This window comes from Sinohyriopsis cumingii, chromosome 17, assembly GCF_028554795.1.
Source record: "Sinohyriopsis cumingii isolate HCF-2022 chromosome 17, ASM2855479v2, whole genome shotgun sequence".
Lineage (NCBI taxonomy): Eukaryota > Metazoa > Mollusca > Bivalvia > Unionida > Unionidae > Sinohyriopsis > Sinohyriopsis cumingii.
The window spans coordinates 11,899,348-11,923,410 of NC_142977.1; the positions used below are offsets into that span (position 1 = coordinate 11,899,348).

Consider the following 24,063-nt stretch of genomic DNA (forward strand, 5'->3'; position numbering starts at 1 on the left):
TTATAACACTGAGCAGGATGGGTGATTGATTGCAGACACGAATCTGGCCTCAAGTAACCATATTTTACAACATTGAGTATGGATGGGTAATTGGTTGTTTAAATCAATGATTAAGGATTAATGATTGATTGTTTATGTCAATGGTTAAGGACGGGCAATAGATAGCGTATGTCAATGATCATGGATGAACAATTGATTAGTTAAAACAAATATACAATTTAAGTATCACATGTAATACTGTAATGGGTTTTTATATTTTCAAAAGAGAAGACAGACATAAACATGAAAGAGACACGAGTCCCTTGATTGGGCCTACAATTTACTGGGTGAAAATAAATCTTCCTATTATTTGTTCCATTTTCAATTTGCTTTGGGTAGGTAATACAATCTGGAAGTGATCTCAAAACACATTTATCTGCACGGGTTGGCTGTCCTTGAAAAAGACTCTTAGCTCGAATTTCCTTCACACAATAACAGCAAATGTTGTGTTCAAAGTGCCTACCACTATTTTTTTCTCATTCAATTATGATATTTACTTTTTTAAATAGATTTATGTCAGTGTGGAAAAGTATCGTGCAACAAATTAAAATTACACTTAATTGTGACTTGTATTAAAATAATTAAAGACTTAACAAACCTAAGGATATAATTAAATAAAGTTTGAGAAAAATCTGGAAGCCATAAATTAAAGTATAGAAGAAAAAAAACGTGAATATACATAACCATTTTGGTTGACAAGACAGGGCAGATATTGTCAAATTCTGACAAGGACCCAGTTTTCAAGTACCAACCTGTCCTGTCAGTTTGTGCATTCAGTGCTGCTCCCTGCATCAACAGACTCCTGATGACATCTGCACTTCGGTCATCAGTTTCCTCACTGTCTCCCGATCCACTACTTTCATCATCAACACCTGTATCTAGACCACCACCACGGAATGCCGCCAACATCAGTGGAGTAAAACCATCAGGACCACGAACGTCTACATCCTTGATATCAATTTCATCCCCAGCTGGTGGTGTGAGAACCATCATGGAAGGGTTTGGTGGGACATTAGCTGCATCAAGATGCTGTTGTGTCCATTGACGTGGATCTGATGTCTCACAATCAGCTTTGTCATCCTGTTTTTCTCTCTGTAAGAACACAAGGAAAGAGTTACAAATACACACATCTTCAAAAAAGTCAAAGTATTTCTGAGGTGGAATGCTAATATGTAAGGGTGAAGATACATCACAATACATTATGATCATCTGATTTACTGAGTCCGTCTACTAATATTAATTTGAAGATACAAATGTAATCAAAAGCAATCCACTGTTAAAAAAATAAAAATATTTGCCTTAATTTGTGTGCGATTTGGATTTTTAATGCACCTTTAACAATTTTTCAGTCATATCACCATGATGTCTGCAGTGTGGCAGCTTATAATGATGTCTAGCACTAGGACATCATGCCGCAGCCACGTAGCATCATGTCCCACCCAGTCACATTATCCTGACTCCAGGCCAACCAGTCCGAGCACTAACCGCTTAATGCTGAGTGCCAAGCGAGGCAGCTGCTAGTACCATTTTTATAAGTCTCTGGTATGACTAAGCAGGTTTGGAACTTGCAACCTCCCACATCTGAGGCAGACACTCTAACCACAGGGCCCCCAAAGCGGTCTGCCCTAATTTGTACAAAATGCTATTATACAAGAGTTCATATACAGTGTTGTCCATTTTCTACAACATGACATATATTGTATACACTGCCTTGTATATTTCATCAAATATGTTACATGTTTCATAAAGTCTTGTATGCATTATACAATGTGTTGTACATTTTGGACAATGTCTTCTATATTTTGTACAATGTCTTATTTTTTAGTGTCTTGTATATATTAACTTTCTCTAACTTAAAACCATGTACGAAAAAAAAACAAAAATATGTCAGAATACACTGCACACAAGACAACTTTTGCATCTCCCAGTTAAACATCATGATAAAACAATAACATAAAATTAATATATGTATATCTCTTTCACAAAAATCTCTCATTCCATCACAAAAATATCCCTCATTCCATCACAAAAATCTCTCAGTCCATCACAAAAATATCCCTCATTCCATCACAAAAATCTCTCAGTCCAAAACAAAAATATCCCTCATTCCATCACAAAAATCTCTCAGTCCATCACAAAAATATCCCTCATTCCATCACAAAAATCTCTCATTCCATCACACAAAGATATCCCTCATTCCATCACAAAAATATCCCTCATTCCATCACAAAAATAACCCTAATTTCATCAAGTGCATGCATTATCTACCCAAATCTAGTTGCTTTGTTTTTATTTTCAATGTAATTAATAAAATAAACCTTAATCTGTCAGGTTGACAATCCAGAAAAACCTGACACCGGCATGGTTCCATACCTTAATCTGTCAGCTTGACAATCCAGAAAAACCTGACACCGGCATGGTTCCATACCTTAATCTGTCAGCTTGACAATCCAGAAAAACCTGACACCGGCATGGTTCCATACCTTAATCTGTCAGCTTGACAATCCAGAAAAACCCGACACTGGCATGGTTCCATACCTTAATCTGTCAGCTTGACAATCCAGAAAAACCCGACACCGGCATGGTTCCATACCTTTATCCTTTTAGCCTGTGGCGCTGTCCCATCTTCTTCCTCCCATTCATCTCTAGAATAAATCTTTGTTTGGTTGTCATTGGCATCGACTTTGTCCAACTGTGAACCCTGTGATCCCTTCCCAATATTCCTTCAACAAAGAAGACAAAAAAAGCCCTGTAGTACTTGTAACAACAAAGGTGCTTGTCAATTCTTTCTTTAATTTCCTAAAAATGCTACACTGTTAATTCTGACAAAATTACATCACTGTTAATTATTTTTTACTTTGACACTACAGACATTTTTTTGCGAGCTGTGAATATTCAGTCCAAACATGAAATTAATATTCAAAGGATCACGAGCTCTGACCAACAAGACTACTCTAAATGGCACAATATGCCTTCCTTGTGTTTAAAAATAGGCACTTAACAAGCTTTCATAGCTTATTTGACTTACAATGACCATAACCTATGACCTCTGGACCCCAGAATATATGGGTTGTTTTTTTAATTACACAAAGTCCAAGTCATCAACATAATCTGATCAATGAACTTACTCTCGAGTTATTTTTTTTCTGCAAAATCCTTTTTTAACAACTAAACTAACCCTGACCGATGACAGAAAAATGAACAGGCCTCTTACATACCTTAAGTGCAACCCCATCACAAACTTCGGTTAAAGAACAAGACCTAGAAATAAACTTAGTTTGCAGAAACAGTTTTTTTCTTCCAGTCAGTGACCTTGAAATTTGACTTTTTCAGTCCCAAACAGATCTTCCTTCACATGTGTGGTGTCGAACAAACTTTTTTATTGCAGAAACCATTTTTCTTCTTTCAGTCTCACTGACCTTGACTTTTGAGCTCAAAACCAATAGGATTCTTCTGTACTCTTCTGACTCCCAAAAGCAAGTGTTCACCAATTGTTGTAACTATAGATGATGGAGAACTTGTTACTGTGTATCAACTATTTTTGTTCTTTCAATGACCCTGACCTTGTGCCTTTTAACCCAAAAATTACCCCAAGTGCAAACAGTGCTCTGCTTTATGACAGACATCTACAAATCTGACTAAATACCCTGACAGCAGCAGGGTTGTGCATGTTCAAAATACAAAAATCAATGTTTCCTTTTCTTTGCAAGGAACTAGAAAAACATTTTAAAAAAAGGTTTAATGCAGAAAATTTGCAACTGTTTTAACCACTCCTCTATTGTAAAATTATGAACTATAAAAAGACTAGAGTATGAAAATCACATTAAGACAATCTAAGTGATGTGCGACTTGTGGCACAGACAGAATAAAACAATTAATAATTCGTACTTCATTTCCTCCCCATCTGGAACACGCCGTTTGGAACTCCTGGGAGAGGAAGCCTGCTCTGTTCCACTTCGGAAGAATCCTTCTGGGAACCAGGTGATGCCTCGTGCTTTCTTCCTTGATATCACGATGATGATGACAAGGGTCAAGATCAGGACAACAGCGCAGGAAACGACGATAGCAAGAGGGGTAAGTAAGCCAGGATCGTGTGTGGTAGGCTTTGATGGTGGATCAACACCTTCAGCTGTGAAGGAATGAAGCTGACCCATGCAATTACGTGCATTTTGAAAGTGGCAAGTAAGATTTGTGATGGTAAGAAGCATTTCTTAATTTCCAAAGCTTTCTTGCCAACTTTTCATGTGAAACAAAGAAATATAAAGATTTTACAATTTACAATATACTCATTGAATGCACTTTACAAAATGGAATCTGAAGAACATATACATATATTACAGCTTAAATTATCAGAAAGTATTCCATGTTTTCATAATATATACCTATAAAACAGCTCAAAGGATGCACAAAACAAGGTCAGACATTTATCATGATTTACTAGTCACTGGACTATTGAAATTATGAGAACCATTATTCTGTCAGGAAATCTACTTGCTTGGGCTAGTGGACTGCAAGTATTTTTCAAGCCCCGTTTAACACCATAAAAACAGGAAAAAGCTCACTGTAATAATTGCTACATGAAATATAAGTACCCATACAAAATTAAAGACAGGAGTCATTGAAAGAAACTTGCACCCTATTTTCTAGGAAGACAACATAAGGCAATTTCTTCCATGTAATTGCTAAATGAAACCATATCTGATAGCAATAATAACGTTTTTAAATTAACTGCTGTGGTGGATATAATGGATTTTAGATTGGCAAATTTTTCATTGAGGAATGACAAGACATCATAAAATGTCTTCTGGTGAAAAGCCAATGTTTTGGAGAAGTACCAACAAGATTTTCAATATGGCTGTCATGGTGGCCATACTGGATAACAGAAAAGAATGCAAATAATGTCACTTTTTTCATGAAAAGGTGATTAGCAATAAACAGCACATTTTTAAAACCATGTCTTAAAATTGTTTGAGGCAATTAAAACAAAAACTCACTTCCAACATTCGTAATTTTATCAAAATTGGGAATATCTTGATTGGTCTTTAGTATAACAACAAGGAACTGGGCAGCTGTATCAACATCAGGAAAGCACTCATATAGACCTCCAACCAGGCAGGGCTGTATGTTTATCTCCAAATATATCTTGATCCTGCAAAGATAAAACAATATTAGGGTAGGTACGGAGTTTTTTTTAAGACACACACACACACACACACACATATATATATAACAAAGCACTTCAAGTACTGGGGTAAAACAGCTCAATTAGATGCACAAATCAATTTGGGACTTTTTCTTTACGTGTGTGTGTGTGTGTGCTAGGGTTGGCAACGAAAAACATGGACAGCTATAATGCCAATGTTAACTTGTAATAGCTGTAATGCCCACATTACACTTTAACAGCTGTAATGTTTATATTATGTTTTAATAGCTGTAATGCCCACATTACACTTTAACAGCTGTAATGTTTATATTATGTTTTAATAGCTGTAATGCCCATATTAATTTGTAACTGTTGCAATGCCAATGTTTAGCTGTACAAGCTATAACCTAGGCTGTTCCAAAAACTATTTCAGCCTTTAAAAGTAAATTGCATGTCCTTGAAATTTGCATGTTGCTTAAAGATAAGCAAAAGAGTTGCTTGTAAAATACCATGTAAATCCACTGCATAAGAAAGAATCTAAAATTTACATATTCAAAACCTTGAACAGTTTTGAAACATTGCTACGAAGGCATGAAAATCTAAACAGGTAAAATACATGAACATGTTTTTAAGTCTAATTCCTCCCACACACAATGGGTATTACAAATATTTAAAAAATTGAAACATTGCTGTAATGGCTAAAATATCTCAAGTCATTTAAAGATAAATACGAACATGCCTATCAAATTTCAAAGTTTTTCCTCAATGGTTTTTGCTAAATCGAGCAAAAACAAAGTTTCTGACCAAAAAAGAGTCAATTCCATTAATAGTCAATACTGGAACAAATTCAACAAGGGACTTTCTAATGGGCTAATACTCTACTGTCCAAACAAAATTTCCAGGAATTCAAGATAAGACCATTTCTTTCTTTTAACTGCAAAGCATTGAAACCATCTGATATTCGTTTAGCCACTACTGGCTGTATAAAAAATCAGCACACTTTTCATTCAAAACAAAGCAGACATCATTAGAAGACTTTTGTGAAAACCCCACACTGACATGACCATCCATTTCAAGAGAATTAGTGAAAAGATTTTTACTACATTCATCATGGCAGCCATATACGAGGTCAGATCAGCACTATTTTCATTTAGGACCAAGCATATATCATAATTCGTCTTCTCATGAAAATCCTACGTTGACACGAAAACCCTATGTTGACATGGCTTTACATTCAGAAGTAGTAGCGGTAACATTTTCAAGATGACTGCCATGGTGACATGAAAACCCTATGTTGCCATGGTGTCCAAATAGGATGACGACAGATCAGGGCCACTTTCAGTTAGTACCATCTATGACATCATAAGAGTGGAATGCTGACATGACTTTCCATCAAGGATGAGTAACGACATGATTTACAATGTGGCCACTATTGTGACCATATTGGATATCCGATTGGCACATTTTGTATTGAAGACCAACTAGATATACATAGTCTTTTAGCGAAAACCTCGTACTAATATAACCATCCCTTCAGGCGTATTCATAAAAAGATTTACAAGCTCGTCCTTGGAGTGGGCACAATACATGTCCAAGCAGAACAATTTTCTTCAAGGACCAACCAGATTTCACATGTTCTGGTGAAAACCTCATACTGATAAGACTTTATGTTCAGGACAAGCAGTGATAAGGTTTTCAAGATGACTGCCATGATGGCCATTTTGGTATTCTGAGTGAAACAATTTTCAGTTTGAATTAACTAGGCAACATAAGAAGTCTTTTAGTGACCCCACCCCCATGCTGGTATGACTATCTCTTCAGAAGGAGTAGTGACAAGCTTTTAATAGCATCTACATTATCTTGAAGAGACCAAAACTTATCAAGGAATTAATACCACATTTTTTTCTATGCTGAGGGCTAATCTTGGTTAATCAATCCTCAATTTATTTGGACAGAAAAGACATTAAAAGATCTTGTGTAATATTCATGGTGGGGATGAAATTTTTGACATCATCCAAAACTACTTACCCATCTGGATGTCCTGAATTGGAGCTGTTTGCAAAGTTGAAAGTGTCACGTCTCCTCCGTCCATTTGTGTTGGGTTTGTACCATGGCACAACTAGATCTGTACCATTTATATCTTTCTTAATTCTCACAACTGCACGCAGCAGTCTTCCTAAATTTCGCAAGAATTCATTCGAGATTGTAAAAAACTCCTCCGGCTGCATGGCTACAATGATAACTAAGGTACCAGCAGCAAGCTCTTCCTTCTCCTTTCCCCTGCAGTCTTTACCATCCCAGTTACATTCTGGTGTGTTACACCCTTGATTACACTCTCCGTCATTGTACACTGTACTGCAGAAAGTCTCATAGTGTGGGTTGCATATCCCCAAGGCACGTACACAATCAAAGCCATCGTACAGGCATTCTTTGGTGTCACACTGAGGATCACACTTGCTGTCGTTAAACACTCTCCAACATGATATTCCTCCACGAGGAGTGGCACAGTTCTTCCATGGCACAGTTTCATAGGCACAGTCATCTCCGTCATACATGCAGTCTGGGACGTTACATTCAGGCTGAAGCAAGAAAATAAAATGACATGGGAATATGCTAAGATTTTCATCGGCACCTAAAAACATACACTTTGTAATTGATGTCCTTGAAGAAACATCACAGGTTCAAGCTGGAAACAAGTCTCTAAGATATTTCAAGTACCGAGTAAATCTGAAATACAGCACAATTAATTTGCCTTAAAAAATACAGTTCATTCAACTGTATCTATTTAAATCTCATAAAATTCCAGTAACCTGTAATGTTGAAAGTATTTAATGATGCAAGTATTATAGCAAGCAAGGATAAGTTTCAGGAGTGATTTTAATTCAGTGGTTTGATCTGAATCAAGATATGTCTTGTATAATATTTGACCATTTCAAAACAAACAGCTTGATGAGTACTGTAAAACTATACCCTATGTAAAACTATCCCAAACTTAACATATTGTCAATTTAACCATTTCACTAGTCTCATAAAAAACATCCATGGATAAAGTCATAATTCATTTGCACGATCTCTAGCTTACAATTTATGTTATCCAAAACCATAGTGACATAAAATGATTTAAAAAGTTTTATCGAAACTGGAGCAGAAGTACAGTCAAGATCTAGACGTAATGAGTTCTACCAATTAGATGCAAGATCATCTCAGTATGTGCAGATCTCAGTTATTATAGAACTAAGACAATGATAAATCATTTTTTGCCAATGTGTGAAATTTAAGTGAAATTCTGTCTCTAGAGTGGCAACAAGCTCAGCCAATTAGATACAAGATTACCTCATGATGACGAATAAATATGCTTGCTCATAATCAAACTTATCATAATCAAACTCATCTCATCACAATCAAACTCATCTCATCAATCAAACTCATCTCATCATTATCCAACTCATCTCATCATAATCAAACTCATCTCATCATAATCAAACACATCTCATCACAATCAAACTCATCTCATCACAATCAAACACATCTCATCACAATCAAACTCATCTCATCATAATCATCCTTTGAAGTGTTAAGTGTTGAAACCATCTCTAATATATTTCGGCAATAACAAGATATCAAACAGCAGCTGTAATATACATACCATATGTCAACTTGGCACCATTTTCATTTAGGACAAGGTGGACATCATTGGTAGTCTTTTCGTGAAAACCCCATGTCTTAATGAACATACACTCTGGGGAAGTAGTGACAAGAAGGGTTTTAAGACAGTTGTCAGGGCAGCCATATTTGATGTACCACTGGCACAATTTACATTTAGGACCAACAAAGTATCATAAGAAGTCTATTGGTGAAAACTTCATACTGATATAGCCATCCATTTGGACAGGAGTAGAGGTAATACTATTTTCAGGATATCATAGAAAGTCTTCTTGTGAAAACCCTATGTCAAGGAGACTTTGTTCAAATCAAGTTGTGACAACAACATGTATAAGATGGCTGCCATGAGAGCCTTATTGGACGTCATATTGGCATAATTTTTATTTAGGATCAGCAAGAGTCTGATAAAAATTGATCAGAAAGAGTCAATTAAGTGGTGACAATAAAGTGGTGACAAGTCAGTCTTTGGTGACAAGTCAATCAGATGCAAACTCACTTCATTAATAGCCACAGGTCTTGCTTGTTACTGTATTAAAGACAGTCTTGATGGTTTCAGTTCGTTTACCAAGTTTTATAAAAACTGGTCCCAAAAGTCTCCAAAAACAAAATCAGCCAATCACATACAAGATCTTAATATAGATGGTTCTGTTTCCAAAAACAAAATCTGATATCACATCCAAGATCTTAATATATATGGATCTGTCTCCAAAAACAAAATCAGCCAATCACATCCAAGATCTTAATATATATGGATCTGTCTCCAAAAACAAAATCAGCCAATCACATCCAAGATCTTAATATATATGGATCTGTCTCCAAAAACAAAATCAGCCAATCACATCCAAGTTCTTAATATATATAGATCCTGCTCATCATTGAACAACTAGTGCAAGATTTTTTTGATGATACAAACCTTTATTTGAAGTCTGATCAAATCTGGATTAGAAATATTGTCTCCAGAGTGGTTGCAAGCTCAGTCAATCAAGCATAAAATTATTGCATTATTATGTGTTACACTTGCTCATTATCTAACTCATCTCAGCTCTCGATGTTACAAGCCAATATTCCACATTTTATCTAACTCATCTCAGATCTTGATGTTACAAGCCAATATTCCACATTTTATCTAACTCATCTCAGATCTCGATGTTACAAGCCAATATTCCACATTTTATCTAACTCCTCTCAGATCTTGATGTTACAAGCCAATATTCCACATTTTATCTAACTCCTCTCAGATCTTGATGTTACAAGCCAATATTCCACATTTTATCTAACTCCTCTCAGATCTTGATGTTACAAGCCAATATTCTACATTTTATCTAACTCAACTCAGATCTTGATGTTACAAGCCAATATTCCACATTTTATCTAACTCATCTCAGATCTTGATGTTGCAAGCCAATATTCCAAAATTTATCAAACTCATCTCAGATCTCAATGTTACAAGCCAACAGTCCAAATTTTGTCAATCTCAGATCTTGATGTTACAAGACAATAATTCAAAATTTATCATAATGATCTCAGATCTTCATGTTACAAGTCCATATTCCAAGTTAAAACAACTTGTCTCAGATCTTGCTGATACAAGCCAATATTCCAAATGTTATCAAACTCATCTCAGATCTTGCTGGTGCAAGCCAATATTCCAAGTTATAATACACTCATCTCAGATCTTGCTGATATAAGCCAATATTCCAAATTTTATCAAAATCTTACCAGAAATATCAGCGGTAATAAGCTCAGCCAATTTTATGTAAAATCAACTTCTTAATGAAAAAACAGATCTCTTTTATTCTCAAATTCATCAAAGAGCTTAATGAAATAAGCATATGTTCAAAGTTTGATCGCAATTGGATTAGAAATAGGGTCTTTGGCATGGTAACAAGCTGTGCCAATGAGATGCATGATTACCTTGGCAACATGCATGGTCCTCACTCATTATCACGCTTGTCTCAGATCTTTATGAAAGCCCTTCTTCAGAATCAAATCAGACATATGGCCTCCAGAATGGTATTAAGCAATTGTGCATGGAAGCACCATTGATGCAAGGCCATATCATAAGCTCACTTGGTCTTACAGGCTCACTTGATCATGCAGGCTCTCTTGGTCTTACAGGCTCACTTGATCACGCAGGCTCACTTGGTCTTACAGTTTCACTTGATCTTACAGGCTCACTTGATCATGCAGGCTGACTTGGTCTTACAGGCTCACTTGGTCTTACAGTTTCACTTGATCTTACAGGCTCACTTGATCAGGCAGGCTCAAGTGGTCTTACAGGCTCACTTGATCTTACAGTCTGGTGAGCTTAAAATATTTTTGGTATCATTTGTAACACCATTCCTAAGTGATTTTGGTGCATATGAGTGACATTTATAGTATAGTCTATGTCAACTTATCAATACTTACATCACATTTTCCATTCTTGGCCTTGACTTGGCAACTTAATGTCTGACATACAGGTGGAAGGGTTGGCACTGTCCCTTCTGGCTCCTTGCCAGGTCCTGCGGTGGCTGTCTCATCATAGATCTGGCAGTTGTACCCAGTCTGATACTTAGGACACAAGCATTCATAATATCCTTCAAGACAGAGAAATGCAGGAACCAGACAATATAATACAATTTGAAAGCATAAGAATCTATGAATCAGAAATTAGAATCTTACTGCTGTAAACATCAACTAAAAGAAAATTAAAAATCTCTGAATTAATACATAAAAGTGTGTTCAAATATAATAAAATTTCTGCAAATAAACCAAAGATACAAAAAAAAAAAATCCAGGCAAGAAATCTGTATGTAAAACAAACCACCAAGAAACCAAAGAACATTAAATCTGGATATAAAATGGAAGAATCAACTAACTCCCAGAGATGTCAGTGTTTTTCTAAAAAAATGTCTCTCTGATTTCATGTATCTTACACATCTAAAACCAATAAATTATGGCCTCAGCTTTTGAAAAGCAATTTTATGTAGCCTGGCTTAGGTACCTTTTCCCAACAAAATATAAATATAAATTATACTTTTCTTCTTTTTAATGACTCTAATACAAGCAAGCTATCTTTAAAAAATTTCTATCAACAAAAAGAACAACATTTACCTAGTCTGTTTAAACACACTCCACCATTTTGACAAGGGCTGGAGGCACACTCGTTTGTCTCATTTTGGCATCGTGTGCCTCGAAATCCAACTGCACATTCACAGATGAAGCTGGTCTGCAGTGGCTTGCAGGTACCTCCATTGTAACAAATGACACCATCACATGCTGTTGCAATATCCTGACACCTGTCCCCAGTGTAATCCTACAAATATTTACTGCAATTAAGTTTCACATCATTAAACAAGAGGAGAGCAACAAACTTTACATATAAGCTAAAAATACACCTCTGACTTACAAAATTGAGAGGGTCTTCTTTACTGCAAGTTCCAAGCTATCCGAAAAGTTTGGTTGAGATCTATGATGCAGCACTGATGTTATTCATTAGAAACCATTTTCTTTCTTTCAGACATAATGACCTTGATCTATGACCTGGCACCATTTTCATTTTGTACCATCTTGATATCACATATCTAGTGAACACTCAATGCCGATACGATTTTTCATTCTGGAGAAGTAATAATATCTTCAATATGGTGGGGGCCCATTTTGGATATCAGATCGGCACAATTGTAATTTAAGACCAACTAGACACCACAAGGAGAAGCAATAATAAGATCTTCAAGATGACTGCTGCGATAGCCATACTGGCTGTCAATTTGGCACTATTTGTATTACGGGCCAACTAGACATCACACGAAGTCTTTCGGTGATAACCCCAAGTTGATATGTCCATTCATTCAAAAAGATTTCCAAGATAATTGCTGTGGTGGCCAAACTGAACGTCTGAGCAGTACTGTTTTCATTTAAGTTAAAAATGAAACCAAAAAAATGATCATGTATGTGTGGTTTCATGGCATCCCTCAGGGTAGTTCAGGAGGAGTAATGGTAACAAATGGACACTGGTGGACAGACCATGCAATCGGCTCTTTTGGTCTATGACCATTCACAGCAAAATATATATTATCATCATTCCTACCAGACATATTTCTCAAACTTCTAAGGACTTTACAGGGCAATAAAAAGAATAAAAATATATGAACATGCCAATTAAATGACATAAATTACCCAATATTAATAACATAGAGGCAATGAAATAATAATTTATTAAACATGTACAGTGAACTATTACTACTTGTTTTCACTTTTATAATCAGTGCATCCATCAACATGAAGACCTTTTCATTCCTTATTTTAAAATTTTTTTTTTTATAAAAAATTGGAATGTGCTACTAACACAAATGTAAGGACACTAAAATTATACAGATTACAGAGGGTTTTATAAAATAAAAAAAAGGTTTGATTGGAAGGCCTGCCTAGAGCATACATGGAATTCTGCATGTCCCAATCTCAAGAAATTAAAACAATAAACACGTCAATCAGCTGTTACCTTTGTACAGAGACAGACAGCACCTTCATCTCCATTACTGCAGGCTCCACTATTCAAACAAGGATTCTCTAAACAGAAGTTTATCCGGGTGTTACAGTGTTGCCCTGGAAACAAACAAAATATAGTAACTCTAGGTATGACAAAAAACCCAAAATATATTCTCGTTATATCCAATTGTTTTACAACTGAGGAAACAATATATACATAATTGGAAGTAACCTTGTGATGTGCTTTTTGTGATGTGGCATTTAGTTGCATTTAATTTCATTATGCATGCAGATTACTGGACGTCAGACTAAGAAACAAAATTATGCTAAAGACTCCTTTTTTATTTTATGGAATGCAGTATTTTTACTATCCAAAAGTTTAATCTATATTACTAATGACCCATAAATAAAAAAAACCTAACAAAAACAGCAATAATGTCAAACTCCATTATGAAGATCTATGTTTATTTACTTGGTCTAGTGAAATAAAATTCAAGCTTTTTTTTAAAATACAAATAATTACCCCATGCTTCCATGATTCACTGGATGTCAAATTAGTATAGTCAAAACAAACAGTAATGTGTACAAGTAACTCCTGCCGTTAGTTAATTTTTTTTAATTAAAAATTGTTGGCTGGATCCTGAATATTTTATGAGTCTCATAAAGTTCTCCTGACTATATTTACCTGTATAACTAGGTTTACAGTCACACCTGTAGTCATTGACAAGCTGCACACAGGACTGTGTGCCCATGGGATTACACGGGTTAGAAAGGCATTCATTGACATCCCCTTCACATCTCTTTCCCACAAAACCTTCTGGGCAGGTACACTCAAATCCATTTACCAGATCAGTACAATTTCCATTATGATGACAAGCGCCCACATAACAGTCGTCATAATTGATCTCACAAAGCTGTCCAGATGTACCTGACGGACATGAGCAGATAAAGTCATTTACCAAGTCATGACATGTTCCTCCATTTGCACAGGGGTTTTTGGCGCAGTCATTAATGTTAACCTCACAGTTGAGCCCCATATATCCCTTGCCACAGGCACAACTATAGCTTCCAACTCCTTTTGTGCATGTTGCATTGTTTTGACATGGCATGGAGTCACAGTAGTCAATCTGGACCTCACAGTAACTTCCCGAGTAGCCAACAGGACATGTACACATATGAGTGTTTTGTATGTCCTTACAGCGTCCACCATTTTTACAAAGCTCGGACACTGGGACACCTGTAAATAAAGATTCAATGTACAGTTTTCTCACATAATGCCTTTTCTATGATACTCTAAAACTGATTTAGAAGCTCTCACTCAGAAACATGAAATATAGGTCAGTTACTGATAAGGTCTCAATCTTGTACTAGACAAAGGCATTACGCATCAAAATGCACTTCACATTAATTTTATGACTCTAAATTAATTTCTTACCATAAAAAATGCTTTATATGATTGAATCTTAATATTTTGCACCAATTTCATGAAAAATATGTTATACTTGCATTATTTAAATCGCCAGCAAACCAAGGTTTAAAAAATATAGAAATGACTGATTCAAAAAACTACAAGGAAGCTAAGACACGTTTATTGGGCCTCCTCAAATTAATATTTACAGCTAATATGCAGAGATCTGTTTGCTAGGAATGTTGGTCAGGTATGTCTGTTCATTCTATTTACAACTTTAAGAAAATAACATGCTCTTCGTGTGCAACAACTGATAGTAGATATATAGATTATATTCTGTTGTCAGCTGTTGTCATACTGGGAAGATGTAGCTGTTGTCATACTGGGAAGATGTAGCTGTTGTCATACTGGGAAGATGTAGCTGTTATAAGTATGAATTTCATCACTCAAAATTTTTTATTCTAACCTTTCAAGATGGCTGCAGCTGCACAAGAGACCATGCGAACATCACAGATCATGCCAGTGTACCCAGTAGCACAATCACAGATGAAGTTGTTGGCACGTTGTGTACAGTTCCCACCATTTTTACATGGCATCTGGCTACACCAATCTGTGAAATTCTGTTGGAGGAAAGAAATGTAAAATGATGAATGAAACATCAAGGTTTTCCAAATATATTTTAAAAAAGCATTTCCCAAAACACTGGTTCATATAAATATATAACAGTTTTGTGGTGCTATGTTATGTCACCTGTCCACATTCTGTTAGGAAAGTAAACTTTTCTGTCACCTGTCCACAATTTTATGCAGAATATATAGAATGTAATAAACTTATTGTTGTTATTTTTTATTTTTTATATTAAATTTTATTTTCTGGGCCAGTAGGCTATTTCAGAATTTTCCAATCCTATCACTTTGGATGCAATTGTTAGTTACCATTAGTACAGATCAATACTGGTGCTAAGTTTCCAGTTTGTTAAAATATTGGTTTAATCAGGCTTTATTATTTATCTTCCCTACAAATCCACAAGTTAAACTTCCCGTTTCAATGATCACAAACTTTGTAACAATTAATCTTAGAATAGGTAATATATGTTAACATACAATTGGAAATATATTTTTGGGCTTATGACACAAATGCTCTGTAAGGACAGTAAAACAGTAAAAGAAATCTAAAAGGATAAAACAGTGCAAAATAATCACGATTACCAACCCAATCAATTGAATTGCCATTTTCTACTTCATGAATAAAATTGAATATAAATAAAAACTATGTATCAGAAACTGACAAACTGGTGTTACCTCACATCTAGTTCCTGTGAACCCATAGGGACATTTACACACTGCAATGGATCCAGAATTCACACAGGCTGCTCCATTCATGCAGGGGAACGAGTCACATGGATTGATACGATATTCACAATTTTTGCCAGTGAAGCCATATGCACATTTGCAGGTGTATGTGTTGATACCATCAATGCAAGTGCCAGCATTTAGACAAGAGCTACAAAAATTACAACCAGCATTAAGGGTAATCATGTGATGTATTGAAGGTAATCATGCGATGCATTGAAGGTAATCATGTGATTGTTTTTAATTTAAAAACTACATAGGAATCTTACACAATTATGACTGTATCATGCTACACCAAGAGTCCCTATAAGAGACAAAAGCTATACTGACAAAAATTTACTTGTAGGAAAGACAGTTTTCCTCCCTTTATATTCTTTGAATCTGCTGAAAACTGAAACCATCCTAGATATTCATGAGCAACATAGCAAATTTAGTAACAAAAATAATTTCTTGGCATCATCTTGTTCTAAAGTAAAGTACACAAAATCGTTCTTGCAGCATTGGACCATGAACACAATACCATGAATAGACAATATACAACTGTTGCAGATAATGTCAAGATGTATACATCAAATTGACATCAGATACTGTTAAGATGTATACGTTAAACTGACATTAGATACTGTCAAGATGTATACATCAAATTGACATTAGATACTGTCAAGATGTTTACATCAAACTAACATTAGATACTGTCAAGATGTATACATCAAATTGACATTAGATACTGTCAAGATGTATACGTTAAACTGACATTAGATACTGTCAAGATGTATACGTTAAATTGATATTAGATACTGTCAAGATGTATACATCAAATTGACATTAGATACTGTCAAGATGTATACATCAAATTGACATTAGATACTGTCAAGATGTATACATCAAATTGACACTGATACTGTCAAGATGCATACATTAAATTGACATTAGATACTGTCAAGATGTATACATTAAATTGACATCAGATACTGTCAAGATGTATACATCAAATTGACATTAGATACTGTCAAGATGTATACGTTAAATTGATATTAGATACTGTCAAGATGCATACATCAAATTGACATTAGATACTGTCAAGATGCATACATTAAATTGACATTAGATACTGTCAAGATGTATACATTAAATTGACATCAGATACTGTCAAGATGCATACATTAAATTGACATTAGATACTGTCAAGATGTATACATTAAATTGACATCAGATACTGTCAAGATGTATACATTAAATTGAGATTAGATACTGTCAAGATGTATACATCAAACATTAGATACTGTCAAGATGTATACGTTAAACTGACATTAGATACTGTCAAGATGTATACGTTAAATTGACATTAGATACTGTCAAGATGTATACATTAAATTGAGATTAGATACTGTCAAGATGTATACATCAAATTGACATTAGATACTGTCAAGATGTATACGTTAAACTGACATTAGATACTGTCAAGATGTATACATCAAATTGACATTAGATACTGTCAAGATGTATACGTTAAATTGACATTAGATACTGTCAAGATGTATACATTAAATTGACATCAGATACTGTCAAGATGTATACATTAAATTGAGATTAGATACTGTCAAGATGTATACATCAAACTAACATCAGAAACTGCAAGATGTATACATTAAATTGAGATTAGATACTGTCAAGATGTATACATCAAACTGACATTATATGCTGTCAAGATGTATACATTAAATTGACATTAGATACTGTCAAGATGTATACATTAAATTGAAATTAGATACAGTCAAGATGTATACATTAAATTGACATTATATGCTGTCAAGATCTATACATTAAATTGAAATTAGATACTGTCAAGATGTATACATTAAACTGACATTCAATACAGTCAAGATGTATACATTAAATTGACATTATATGCTGTCAAGATCTATACATTAAACCGACATTATATACTGTAAAAATCTATAGACTGTATTGACATTAGATACTGTCAAGATAGATTTAACTGACATCAGATACTGTCAAAATGGATACTTTAAACTGATATAAAACAGTCAAGATGCCTACATTAAATTGATGTCACACTGAATTGACATCAGATACTGTCAAGATTAATACATGAACTTGACATTAGATACTGTCAAGATGTATACATTAAACTGACAAAACAGTCCAGATGTCTACATTAAACTGTTGTCACATTAAATTGACATCAGATACTGTCAAGATTAATACATTAAACATTATATACTGTCAAGATGTATGTATGTATAAAATTTACACAAGATAGAGTCAAGATGTATACATTAAACTGATGTCACATTAAAAATTAACATCAGATACTGTCAAAATGTATATATTAAAATAACATCAGATACTGTCAAGATGTACACATTAAACTGACCTTATTCAAGACATTTTCCAGAATATACCCACAGAAATGTTTTTACTTAAATAACAAATATTGATTCATATTTTCTAGTGTTCACTTGCAAAAGGTTACATTTAAAAATATTTTAAAAAATTAAGACTTAAACATGTGATCAATTTCAGTAGTGACAAAGAACATGCATAGTGAAAAAATAAAACTACAAAGTCCAGACGAAATTCATCTGTATATACACCAATGTACTTGAACTCAATTAGAAAGACTAGAAAAAATTAATCTGTGTACTCAATTACAAAGTCTATTCAAAATTCATCGGTACATGTCCCAGTGTTTTTAAATTCAATGAAGTAAAAGAGTACAATAAACGGCACATCATGTGCATGTTTCATGACCTTTACCTGCTAATGACCTTGCATTTCTATGAAACAGACTTAGGTTATAGTAGTATATCAAATGTGTCAAGGTTATTCCATTTTAATAGCTGAAATACCAAATATAATATGGCAACAATAATCTTCCGATAAGAAATCAAAGAAACACATATACCTTGGGGTGCAGTCATCATCATTGAATTGACAGTTAACACCGCTAAAGCCTGGTTGGCACTGACAGGTGTACGAGTTGACATAGTCCCTGCAGTTGGAATCATGCTGACATGGGTTTGATGCGCACTCATCGATGTCTTCTTGACAAAGATGTCCACCAAATCCTTCCACACAGCGGCAAGAAAATGTGCCAATTTCATCAAGGCATGTTCCACCATTCTGGCATGGCTCTGGGAGACAGTCATCATGGTTAATTTCACAGCGCTTACCCTCAAAACCAGGTGCACAGGAGCAATTGTAAGAGCCATACAGGTTGATACACACACCATTGTTCAAGCAGGGATTTCCCTGGAAGCATTCATCTACATCCAGTTCACAGTATCGTCCTAAAATATAAACAGGGATGTCATCAATTAATAACTGACTGGTAAGTCTACTTTTAAAATATATATCATCTAACAAGTGTATCATGTAAACAAACTCCCACAAAAATAATGATGAAACCTGATCCTGATACAAACCAATATCTGCAAGACTAATCAACATTATATAGCCACTAGGTATAAAAGTATGGGGAAAGAGAAGGCTGCTTCTAATTGCCAATACAGGATACAGTCAAAGATATTCTGGTCAAATCCAACTTTGAAAAACAAATTCTGATTGATAACATGTCAGAAACTTTTTATAGTTTTTATAAGTGTACATTAATGTGTCAGGTACAGGTTACTCCTTTACAAGACAGAGAGTCAGCCAGTAATTTCTCAAGAAGACAAATATTTGTTCTTGTTTGTCAAGTGTTTTGTGTTTACTGGCCCTCTCTGTTAGTGTGAGTGGGTGTACCCTGACAGTCTGATTTTTATGTTAGTGTGAGTGGTGGTACCCTGACGGTTTGATTTTCATGTTAGTGTGAGTGGTGGTACCCTGACAGTCTGAGTTATTAAATCAGTATGAGTGTTGGTACACTGATAATCTGATTTTCATGTTAGTGTGAGTAATGCTACCCCAATAGTTTGATTTTTCCTGTATGTTTGTGTGTTGGTACACTGACAGTCTGATTTTCATATCAGTGTGAGTGGTAGTACCTTGACATTCTGTTTTTTTGTGTCAGTGTGAGTGGTGGTACCTTGACAGTCTGATTTTAATTACATTAGAATGACTGATGCTGTGTGTTGTTTTATGGTTTGTTTGCAGAACTGTCTAGCTTAACCTCTTTTTTGTAATACATAATTCAAGAATACATGCCGTACAAAGCTAAGATGTAATTTCATGTGAAATCAGCATGGTCTACTACCTACACACATGCATGGATTGATGTTTAGATACAATACCGTGAAATCCCTTTCCTGTACAATTACAGGAGAAATCCGAGTAGTCTGCCGATGGAACACACACTGCTCCATTCTTGCAGTTTAATGGCAAACATGGATTTAACTCCACGTTACAGTTCACTCCAGTGAAGCGTGGATCACAGTAACAGATATAACCATTGACAACATCACCACAGCTCCCATGTACACATGGATTGCTGGCACATTCATTGATATTAGTCTCACAGACTTTCCCTGGAAATGAAATGTGTTACAATTTTTATGTTTTCTGTCTTTAATTCAATACATATTTCCTATACAATTTCACATTTTTTAAATATCCATATCACTTATATATCAGTAAATTTCCAGTAAATGGAACATTTTACTTGGCACTCCCCCACCCCTTGAATAAAACCAGCATCTTTAACAGAGGAGGGATTTATTTCAGAAATAAAAGCTGGATGCCAAAAACATTTAATTTTTAATTTATACACTTGATGTTGGAATTTCAGCATTATCTTTCAGCAACTAACACATATCCCACAATCAAGCAAAATATTTCCATGTTAGTTTGTTATTTTCTTTCTTCCATGATTTTATATATATATATATATATATATATATATATATATATATATATATATATATATATATATATATATATATTAAAGGTGTCTAACAATGGCCACATAAGAGACTAAATGCAGTTTAATGGCTGGATTGAAAGTAAAATAATAATACAAAATCTCCTCCTTAAAAAACTTTGTGTAGAAAATATAATAAGCACATCATCTGGACAGAAATTTCATCTGGATACTTGTACCGCGTCTCCTATCATAGCAGAAGGACATCAAGATCATGCTTGACCCGATGGAGCCTGTAAATGACACCTGATCACGCTTTACTCTTTGGAGCTCGCTGAGGGTGTCATTAAGGACGTCAAATCATGCTCTACTCTGTGGAGCTCATTAAGGATGTTGGATCATGCTCTACCCTCTGGAGCTCATTGAAGGCTTCAGATCACGCTCTACTCTGTGGAGTTTAAGATCTGGTGCCTTCTGCTATCAAAATTAACACAATACAAGCACCAAAATCAAGTCACTGTTATGATATCCTGTATATATCAGAGTCACATGATTTAAATCAACCAATGATAAAAGAAGGCCTTTGTCCCTTACCTGTGTAACCAGGTAGACAATCACAGGTGAAGTATCCCAGGTGATCCTGACATTTCCCATTGTGTTGACATGGATTGGATGTACACTCCTTAATCTCGCTCTCACATCGTGATCCAGTGTATCCCGACCGGCACCTGCAGTCATACCTATATAAAAATGTATAGAAGTTCAACAATTAATTCAGTTATTTCCCATCAACAACCCCCAACCGTATACCTCTTAACAAAGTCCACCACAAAGTTTGGTCTCGCAACTCTTTTGATATTCTATTAACTGCAGAAAACAAGTTTGTTCACATTAAACCTTTTTCAGGAGAAACTACTTGCCTTCTCAGAGCAAATCAAAATTGGCAAAAACATTATTTAGAAAAAAATCTGCACAGATTTTTAAAAATGTATACACTGCTCCATCTGTCTGGAAAACAATAATAATTGCATTTTCTTTTCATGTTCTCACACAACGTGCAAAAAACATGTACCGCACTTACTTCTTCAAATTCAAGTGTTTCCAATTAACTAAGCACAAATTTTTTGTCTGACATGGACCTTATCAGAGAAGGAAAAGTTTGTCCAAGAAAGTTGATAGTTTCACGAGTTCAGATTAATATTTTTAACAAATGCTTAAGCCTCACATGCTACCAATGAAGGGTGTCTATATTCAACACATCAATGTTAAAAGGTCACATTGATACCAATAACAATTGCCTATAATCAGCAATTCAATGTTAAAAAGTCGGATTTCTACCAATGAAGGGTGGCTATTCAATACTTCACGGTCACAAGTATTTCCAAAATGCAACTTACCTATCAATCACAAGTATTTCCAAAATGCAACTTACTTATCAACACCATCCATGCAACTGCCACCATTAACACAAGGGCTGCTTGCACACTCATTGACGTTGGACAAACATCTTGCATCAAAATACCCAGGTGGGCATTCACATCGGAATGCATTCTCCATGTCGATACATCGACCACTATTAGCACATGGGTTTGAAGCACATTCATTGATGTTAACTTCACAATTCACCCCAGTAAAACTGCAGAAAGTAAGAGAAAAAAATCAACAATAATGTTACTTATGTGAAGGACTGAACACAAAAGTACACTGGAAATGATGATGTCATGTGAAGAACTGAACACAAAAGTACACTGGAAATGATATTATGTGAAGGACTGAACTTAAAAGTGCACAGGAAATGTTGATATTATGTGAAGGACTGAACATAAAAGTACACTGGAAATGATATTATATGAAGAATTGAACACAAGAATACACTAGAAATGTTGATGTTATGTGAAGAACACAAAAGTACACTGGAAATGTTGATTTTATGTGAAGAATTGAACACAAATTTAAACAGAAAAAGTTGATATTATGTGAAAGCTAATGTAAGAAAAATACATTTATTCAGCTGATTAATCCGATAAGCAAGTTACATTTTTCATCAAGCATGATAATTATTAAATTCATACTGCTAAAAAAGAATGAGTCATAAAATGGTAATAACAATGGAATTAAAAGAGCTGCAGGACCAAAGGGCAACAACTCTTGCAAGGAGTATCATGTACAACAATGTATGTATGCCCACCTATTGTTTAGTAGTCCTCCATGTTGACAACTTGATTTTTATGCTGAAATCATTTTTATCTTTAAGTAATCTCAAGATTTGACCACTTGATTCTCAGATTATCAGGCTTCTTTTAAGTGCAACCCATTCAGCAAGTTTGGTTCTGTGATGCTGAACAAAGGCTATTATGCTTCAACCATTTCTCTTCTTTCAGTGACCTTGATCTTTTGGCCTTCAAACCACATAAAATTAATAGGGTTCTTCCTTACCACAAATGCAAGGCATCCATAAATAATAATTCCTCATCTTTCAGTCAGTAACCTTAACAATATTCTCTCTCTCTCTCTCTCTCTCTCTCACACACACACACAGAGAGCATGTAAGCCATCCATACAAGTTAGATAACAAAATTGGTTATAGATGGACAGATGGATAACATCACAAGATAATATGGCAGGTGTATAAAAAATAGATTACAGTTACCCTGGCTGACAGTTGCACTTGTATGCATTTATCCTGTCCTCACATCGTGCATTGTTTCGGCAAGGGTTACTAGCACAATCATTGTAGTTCTCATCACAGTTTGTTCCTGCAAGTAAATAATACACAATCTTTATAACACACATCAAGATGATTTACTGAAAAATCACTAAACATTACAGGGCTGTAAAGAAGATATAAAAAAAAAAAAAACCAAGAGGAAAAAAGGAAAATAGTAATACAATATATACATTTAATTGCTTTCTCTGTCAGAGTAAATATATGTTAGCTATGACATCGATTACAAAATAATCTGCTGTATTTTGTTTATGCTGTGGCACCAGTACTGAGTTGGCTAAGTGCTGGTAATTGGTTACCTTGGTGCTGGTAATGCGATGCCTAAGTGCTGATACTGGGCTGCCTACATGCTAGTATGGGGATGCCTAAGCGATTGTCCTGCGATGCCTAAGTCCTGGTACTGGGATGCCTAAGTGCTGGTATTGCGATGTCTAATCACTG

The 24,063-nt window shown here is 35.0% G+C and overlaps 1 protein-coding gene across 3 annotated transcripts in view; it reads right to left on the minus strand.

Moving 5' to 3' along the window:
- Positions 1 to 24,063, minus strand: part of LOC149777750 (uncharacterized) — a 155,183-nt gene that overhangs the window by 8,034 nt on the left and 123,086 nt on the right. For all 3 annotated transcript variants that reach the window (XM_089938800.1, XM_089938799.1, XM_089938801.1), the window contains 16 exons: positions 23,548 to 23,653; positions 22,330 to 22,533; positions 21,492 to 21,637; positions 20,332 to 20,565; positions 19,005 to 19,389; positions 16,025 to 16,226; positions 15,190 to 15,343; positions 14,001 to 14,552; positions 13,329 to 13,432; positions 11,942 to 12,143; positions 11,255 to 11,424; positions 7,211 to 7,761; positions 5,034 to 5,188; positions 3,928 to 4,168; positions 2,633 to 2,762; positions 792 to 1,131 (listed from right to left, as the gene is read on the minus strand). In XM_089938800.1, the coding sequence (XP_089794926.1) occupies positions 792 to 1,131; positions 2,633 to 2,762; positions 3,928 to 4,168; positions 5,034 to 5,188; positions 7,211 to 7,761; positions 11,255 to 11,424; positions 11,942 to 12,143; positions 13,329 to 13,432; positions 14,001 to 14,552; positions 15,190 to 15,343; positions 16,025 to 16,226; positions 19,005 to 19,389; positions 20,332 to 20,565; positions 21,492 to 21,637; positions 22,330 to 22,533; positions 23,548 to 23,653 (3,876 nt within the window). The remainder of the gene's footprint in view (positions 1 to 791; positions 1,132 to 2,632; positions 2,763 to 3,927; positions 4,169 to 5,033; positions 5,189 to 7,210; positions 7,762 to 11,254; positions 11,425 to 11,941; positions 12,144 to 13,328; positions 13,433 to 14,000; positions 14,553 to 15,189; positions 15,344 to 16,024; positions 16,227 to 19,004; positions 19,390 to 20,331; positions 20,566 to 21,491; positions 21,638 to 22,329; positions 22,534 to 23,547; positions 23,654 to 24,063) is intronic.